At 40.1% G+C, this 7,820-nt stretch overlaps 2 protein-coding genes across 2 annotated transcripts; one reads left to right on the plus strand and one right to left on the minus strand.

Moving 5' to 3' along the window:
- Positions 1 to 586: 586 nt before the first annotated feature.
- Positions 587 to 4,334, plus strand: LOC140776514 (serine/threonine-protein kinase BSK5). The gene is made up of 10 exons (XM_073120244.1): positions 587 to 892; positions 980 to 1,203; positions 1,290 to 1,425; positions 1,684 to 1,817; positions 1,916 to 2,021; positions 2,121 to 2,206; positions 2,302 to 2,490; positions 2,980 to 3,144; positions 3,364 to 3,477; positions 3,863 to 4,334. The coding sequence occupies exons 1-10, from the start codon at positions 826 to 828 to the stop codon at positions 4,115 to 4,117; spliced, it is 1,476 nt and encodes a 491-aa protein (XP_072976345.1). The 5' UTR covers positions 587 to 825; the 3' UTR covers positions 4,118 to 4,334.
- Positions 4,335 to 4,482: 148 nt separating this feature from the next.
- LOC140776515 (uncharacterized) lies at positions 4,483 to 7,566 on the minus strand. The gene is made up of 2 exons (XM_073120245.1): positions 6,668 to 7,566; positions 4,483 to 5,111 (listed from the first exon to the last, which is right to left on the minus strand). The coding sequence occupies exons 1-2, from the start codon at positions 7,090 to 7,092 to the stop codon at positions 4,889 to 4,891; spliced, it is 648 nt and encodes a 215-aa protein (XP_072976346.1). The 5' UTR covers positions 7,093 to 7,566; the 3' UTR covers positions 4,483 to 4,888.
- Positions 7,567 to 7,820: the final 254 nt, after the last annotated feature.

The following is a 7,820-nucleotide window of genomic DNA, read 5'->3' on the forward strand; positions in this document are numbered from 1 at the left end:
TAGAGCTGACCCATGGCCAATGGGCAATGGCCAATGGCCATGGTGGTGGGAAGTATGATTAACACACAGGAGAATGCGATTATGAGTGGACCAAGACCTATGCATATAGAGACATAAGTCCGCACAGCTCATCAGGCTTCGTTCCTCTTCTTCCGTTCTCCTATCATTGCCAACTACCTTCACGAGTTGGATCTCCTCCATGCAGCTAGCTGCCATTCATATGTAGCATTTAGTGCAGTCATGCACACGAAGAGTAGTAGTACCAGTTAATTGATTTCAGAGAGAGAGAGAGAGAATAATTTTAATGGGGGGAATGATTGGTGTGAGTCGGCTTCAAGAAGCTCACGAGGTATCTGTGCATGCCGGTACATAAGCATATACATACTTATACTGCCCACAAGATTTAGAGAAGAGTAGAGTAGAGTAGAGTAGAGTGACTCTTATGCCCCTCGTTGTGGGCCCCACTGTGCCAGTCAAAAACGCGATTCGTGGTCAAGTTGTTTTCTTCGTGCAACCGTTATATTTATCCGGGCTTTATCCACCCATGGGTCCCATGCCAGGTGTTGAGAGAGAGAGAGAGAGAGAGCGAGAGAGAGAGAAGGAAGTGAGACTTGCCTCTGTGAGAGTGAAGATGGAAAGAAAAAGAGTTCACTTCTTAAATGAATGAATAATATTATTATACCGGAGAGTGGAGAAAGAGATCGTTTGGTTCTCCGCCGGAAAAAGGGAAACCTTGGATCTAGAAATCAAACCTTTTTTCTCCTCTGCTACTATAAAAAGCTACGAGAGCTTTAGTGTTTATTATCTCGTCTAGCAATCGAAACGATGGGAGCTCGATGCTCCAAGTACTCCATTTGTTGGTGCCGCTCCCACTTCGAATCCCTCGATCTCGGTACGCGTTGGACTTTTTATTATTATTGCTAAGTTTTTGTTCCTCTTCTTCGTTTCTTGACGTAGAAAAGTTTGGGTGGTGGTGTAGAGAATGGGGCGAAGAGCGAAGGAGATGGCGTGCCAGCGTTTACGGAGTACAGCCTCGACGAGCTGCGGGCGGCCACGGATGGGTTCTCCTCCGATCGGATCGTGTCGGAGCACGGCGAGAAGGCGCCCAATGTGGTGTATCGCGGCACGCTTTTTGACGCCGATCGGGTCATCGCCGTGAAGCGCTTCAACAAGCTAGCCTGGCCCGATGCGCGCCAATTCCTCGTGCGTCCGATCATTTCCTCCTCTTCTCTTCTAGTGTTCCTTACTTCTTTTGCATTTGATTCTAACTAATGGTCTTGGGGCCGCAGGAGGAGGCTAGAGCGGTCGGGCAGTTGAGGAGTGAGAGGCTGGTGAATCTTGTAGGTTGCTGCTGTGAGGGAAACGAGAGGCTACTCGTCGCGGAGTTTATGCCCCATGAAACCCTAGCCAAGCATCTCTTCCACTGTAAGAATCCCCAAACCCTTACTATAGTATCTGGAATTTCTCATTTCTTTTCTTGATTGCAAAAACATTTGCTTTATTGATGAGTAATTTCAGTCACTTGCTAGGATTTTTACGCACATTCTTGTTTTATATTCTGGTGGGGTTATTGGTGGATACAAATGGTGATTTTAGTGAATTGCTAGAAGTTCTCTGATATGTGTCCACTGGGCGGTAGTTTAATGGGGGGAATGGATGGGTTTTGGTTATGGTATATTGCAGGGGATACACAGCCTCTAAATTGGGCAATGAGGATAAGGGTAGCCCTATTCTTGGCGCAGGCGTTGGACTATTGCAGTATCAGGGGGAGAGCTCTTTATCATGATCTCAACGCATATAGAGTGCTTTTTGATCAGGTGAGCCATTGCTATTTCATTGCCTTGTTAATGCCTTCTTCTGATCATGTTGAATTGTTGAGCTGGTGGTAAATTGGTAATGGGATGAATTCGGACAGGATGGTAACACAAGGTTGTCCTGTTTCGGTCTCATGAAAAACAGCAGAGATGGGAAGAGCTATAGTACTAACTTGGCCTTCACACCTCCGGAGTACCTGAGGACAGGTACTGTTTTCAGAAAATATTGGGAAATAATTGAAGGTGTCTTGCTTGGCTAATTTCAATTACAAATTTGTCAATTTCTTACTGGATGATGATTTGCAGGGAGAGTGACAGCAGAGAGTGTAGTGTACAGCTTTGGGACTCTTTTGCTCGACCTTTTAACTGGAAAGCATATTCCCCCAAGTCATGTAAGTTTCTTCTTTCCCATGTCATTAACATCTCGTCAAATTCATTTGTCGATCCTGTCATGTTCCCAAACATTGACATCGCTCATATATTGTAGGCACTTGACCTGATTCGTGGCAAAAATTTTCTTATGTTGATGGATTCTTGTTTGGAGGGGCATTTTTCCAATGCCGATGGGACTGAGTTGGTGCGATTAGCTTCACGTTGTTTGCAATATGAACCTCGTGAGAGGCCAAATTTGAAGTCCTTGGTGATGGCTCTTACATCTCTACAGAAAGATGCTGAGGTAATGTTTACTGGTAGGAAGATACTCGTCTTTGGGATTTCCTCTCTGTAACATAAGTTATATAGCATGAAAGTTCTGTGCTTTCTTCTAGATGTGGAATTTAGAGGTCATGCATGTGTCTGTTATCCTTCCTTAAGGAAGCTCCTTCTTGGTCTCTAATATTCAATTACACTTGATGTATATTTGGGGTTGTAGTTATTTTTCTTTGAAATGTTTCTATATGCTGAAAAATTTGTGATTATTATTTTGATTAACTTTTGAGTTATTCTTTTGTTTTGGTTCTTTCTTCTTTTTCTGGGGGTAAATACAATCTTACATCTTATAGACATACGTGACCCACATAGAATGTTCAAATTATCAAATTGTAGTGAGTCTCTTCTTCCACTCTAATTTTTCAAAGTCAGATTAACTTATAAGTTCTCTCCTACTTTCGTTTCTATGTGCTTTCTTTGCTAATATTGGTTACTTGAAGCTCATTTTTTTTGGCAGGTTCCTTCCTATGTATTACTGGGCATTCCACATGGTCCTGCAAGCCCAGAGCAAACATTTGCATTATCTCCTCTTGGTGAAGCATGTGCTAGAGTAGACTTAACTGCTATACATGAAATTCTGGAGAAGATTGGATACAAGGATGATGAGGGAGTTGCCAATGATGTAAGGGACTTCCGCAATTTCATCAAGCCTTCTCTCTCTTCATCTCTCCTGAAGTACACATGTAGATTTAAATAGCATGCTGTTATTCTTTCATGTATCTTAAGATGGCTCTTGTATGAAAGCCTTCAATTTGTTCCATAAACAGGGACTGGGTCCCTTCATCTTATCCATCCATTTACCTACCTAAAGTACTTGTCATGTTTATCATTCAACTTGCAGCTATCTTTCCAGATGTGGACCAACCAAATGCAGGAGACTTTGAATTGCAAGAAGCACGGGGACAGTGCTTTTCGAGCCAAGGATTTTGGAACTGCAATTGACTACTATAGCCAGGTTCCTTTTAATATGCGTAAAGCCTTACATTAAGTTGGCATTTACTTGCTCAGATGATTCACTGCAGATGATGCCTTTCATTATTATAATTGATATATTTGTCTTAGTTGATTAATATAGCAGTTTATTCAAGTGTTGGATTTATGTCTTTGCATGAGCTATTTCAACTATTCATGTATTTTAAATATAAAAAACGTATTGCAATCTTAAATAGCATTTAGTGCTAAAATACGGAAGTTTACTTTTTTGAGGTGAAAAAAGATAAAAGTTGAAAGCTTACAGCTTTTTACTTGTCAAATATTTAGAATATGCTTATGTTTTCACCCTATGAACCTGTTTATTTAGTAAATCAATTATCCTTAATAAATTCTTTCCTGGTTTACAGTTTATCGATGGCGGGACAATGATTTCTCCTACTGTATTAGCAAGACGTTGCTTGTCTTATCTGATGAACAACATGGTACAAGAAGCCCTAGGAGATGCTATGCAGGCACAAGTAGTATCGCCTGAGTGGCCGACTGCATACTATCTACAAGCAGCTGCACTTGTCAGTCTTGGAATGGACAGTGATGCTCAAGAAACCCTAAAAGATGGTGCTACTTTGGAAGCTAAAAGCAATAGCAGAAGTAGAAGTGTATAGCTTTGACGTTATTCCTTTTCTCTTTTGTGTTCATATCCCAATTTTTTTTGGTCTGTTTTCATCAAAAGGTTTGCAACCATTAGAGCTGGTTATGATTTCCCTGTTTTTCCTTTGTCCTGAGGTGATTTCAGTTGCAAAACAAGCTTGTTAATCTAACATACAAGTCTGTATGCAAGACGATATTATGCACAGAAAATCTCATCATTTGAACAGAAAAGAGTTTGTAGCTTTCATGAACTATCTGTTTATGCCATTTCAAAAACAATAGATCGATCTGATGCAAGTGGAATCGAAGTTTCCTGGTGGATATTAATCCTCATCTCTTCTATCATTGCTGTCCAGATGAATGCTTAAATTTAACCTGTCATCCAGGTCGCACAACTTGAATAATCAATCAGACCTGGCCTAATGATATCTATTAATTTGGCTTCCAAAAGAGAAGGATACGAATACTCGTATGAGAACAGGTGAGGGAATTGACGATACAGTTCAACGAACTTTACATGTTTGCAATCTGTACCAAGTGCGGAATTGAGAATTAGTAAGAGAAATGCAGTTTGAGATACTGAACTATTCTCAGAAATCAACTAGGAAACAAAAATATCAGACTACAAAGCAACTCGGTCAAACTCACGTCCATCTCTAGTTCCACCATATTTCTTTTGCCCTGATCTTTATTTAGAGGTAGGAGTGTGGTTTCCATCTGCTATTTGGACTTCATCTACTGAACAGCCGGTTTCAGTGAGTTACGATAGACAACAGTTGACGAATTCAGTCTGGAGCATTAAAGCGAAAGAGCCAGGAGATGACAAAGGCCAAGACCATGCAAGCGAGAATGAAGTTGAGAATATGGTGACCATGCACAAATCCTGGTGCTTCGGCAGGTCGTGCAGGTGGAGCTGTAGAAGTAGTCGCTTCATTCCACCGCTCAAGGAACTCGGTCTCAGCAGGACCAACTATATTCTGGGCAGTTGAGCCACAAATTTCACAGATCCTAGAACAAGAAAACAGAACATGGATCATTAATCCTCGTATAAAAGTTTATTTTGTTACAGAAAAGAGGAGCATATGGTTTTAATCAGTAATATATATAACTATAGCCTTCTCATGCAAAGAGCTATGGTTAGCCAGTAGTATCATAGACACAAATGAATGATTGGAACAAAACTCACAAAAATTATTCCACAACCTTCATCATAATTAGATGAGATGTATCTAAAAGGCAAAAATACACAAGGAAACTCTGCTTGGTTTTAACTATACTTTTTATTTTTCATAATGTCATGCTTTAAACACTTTATGATCCTATGATTCTACCCCAGGATTTCCGATTATGCAGGGTGAGAATGCAATTTCATAACACAATCCACCACGTACAAGAAACTAATTCAGAACATAGTCACACAAGGTACTTTTACCAAAGAGAAGTCCAAATTAGGCACTCATGAGGGAAAGATCAAAATGCTTAGAAATTTCTGCACCATGAACATAGAAGTCCAGTAAAATGTCCTGTTTCACATCGGTATGAGACTGTCCTATTCAGGAATTCCGTGCAACTAATATGACATTTCAGCTTCAGAATTTGTTTGTCTTTTCGCATAACTTAAATAAAATTGACAACAAATCAAGCATGTGACACCTGCCACCTTCATTAGATACTTAAGGTACAATTGATAATATAATAAATCACAGAGCAGCCTCAACTCGAGAAATACTTAACATTAAAGCAGTCATATGGCACCCCAGTAAACAATGTTCTTCTGGGTTTCTTGTAGTCAGAACAATTAGTCTAGGCAGCCTTAACAAAAATTTTAGGCCTGAAGAGAAAACTCCCAAGTGTACTAATAAATGAAACTCATACCAGAAGCACTGAACAGACTCGAAAATTATGGGAAAAGAGAAATCCAGGCAACTTTGCAATCCGTGCAACCAATGAAATGGATTACCATAAAACAAATAAATAACTCCTTAGTGGAAAGAATATAATGGCAATCAATCCGCAGCCCACAAAGCAATTAGAGAACATGAATGATCCAAGTCAATAAATGGCTGGATGCAAAATCTAAACAATCAAAGTAAGACAAAAGTTAAAATTAAAAATAAAAACCTCCACTTCTTTAGTGGCCAGGGAGCAGAAGCAAAAGGAATGAAACAGTAATGTGATAAAGAGACCACAAATTGTTCTTTGTCCCAAGTGATGATGCCTAGTTTTCTATTTTATCAGTTTACATTCTTATCTTCGCTAGATTAGTAGTCTGTCTTCATTTACTTTAATTTTTCCATTACAGAGAAAGTAAATCTTCTCATTTGTTTCCATAACCATTTTGGAATTGATCAAATTCCCAGGCTATCACAGATAAGTAAAAGGATATCCTTTACAGAAGCAATTCATGACAAATGTGAGGACAACCTGGAATTGTTACTTATTCCATTTCAAAGGATCTTCCTATGTTATACTATCCAATTCTCAACGATGAATCTATTTGGCAAATTGAAAGAAAGAAAGAAAAAAAGAACAAAACAAATGATGAGCTTAACTGCATGACTTACGTATTTCCTTTAATCTTGAACCATGTCTCTGCGCATTGCTTGTGGGCATCACCTAAGTCATCCTTGCAAGAACAACCCAACACAATAGGAATGTCGGATTGGGGAGAAGCGCCTACCAAACTGAGATGACAAATCCTACAATCCTTCTCAACCTCTTCAGAACTCTCCTCAATCTCTAAGACACCTTTCTCCAAATCTCCCTCAAGTGAACAATCCGAGACACAGGATTTCCAGCAGACCTCCGGAAATTCTTTCAAGTCATGACCAGATGCACCAGAACACTGGCAATCCTCGCACCGAGAATGCCAAGAGTGGTCCTCAGCATCGGAGAAGGAAAGGCTACCGTCACTCTCCTCAGATGCCTCCAGGCATTGACGAGAGCCCATCTCAATGACTTCACATGACTTCTCCACCATCGCCATCATTTCCCAACAACTTTGGTAGCAATATATGCGTCAAAGAGCGTCTACTACTGGACCCAAACCATGGCGAAGACAAGAGAAACATAAATTTTACGAAACGTAGTCACAAGCCGATAAATAGTTTCACACGGGTACGTTTTTAAAGCGGTTAAACTGCTACGAAGACATTAGAGAATCAATGTGGACCCATGTAAATCAAACCAAGACTGGATTTTGAGAAAACTTTCAACCAAATAACCTCTAAAAGGAGAGAAGTTGGCAAAGATCAGGAGAAGGAAGCAGAGACTCCACAGTGGTGGCCTCCATCTCTGTGTATGGCGTCCAGGAGAGTCCACAGTAGAGACCACCAAATAATGGAAGGCGAACGAGACGAAGAATACGGCTTTTGATGCAGGAATAGAAAACAATAAAACAAAGAACAAGAACAGGGGCATAACTGGAATCTTCTTAAAAGAAATAAATTTGAACAATACAACTTTCAAAGCCATAAAGAAAGAAAGAGAGAGAAATTATAAGAATTAGAAGATGTTAGGAAAACATTTAAAGTCCTAACGAACTCATCATTTCTCTTAACAAATTCACAATCCGATAACATCTCGACCTTCCTCCTCTTCCACCCATTCCATTGATCAAGACCCTTCACCTTGTCCACTTGTACCAAATCACGAAGCAGAATATGTGATTGAGATCCGACATGCCAATAACCATATATATAGCTATCCAGTGGCTGT

Source organism: Typha angustifolia, chromosome 14 (assembly GCF_048772165.1).
Source record: "Typha angustifolia cultivar Huaian chromosome 14, ASM4877216v1, whole genome shotgun sequence".
NCBI lineage: Eukaryota > Viridiplantae > Streptophyta > Magnoliopsida > Poales > Typhaceae > Typha > Typha angustifolia.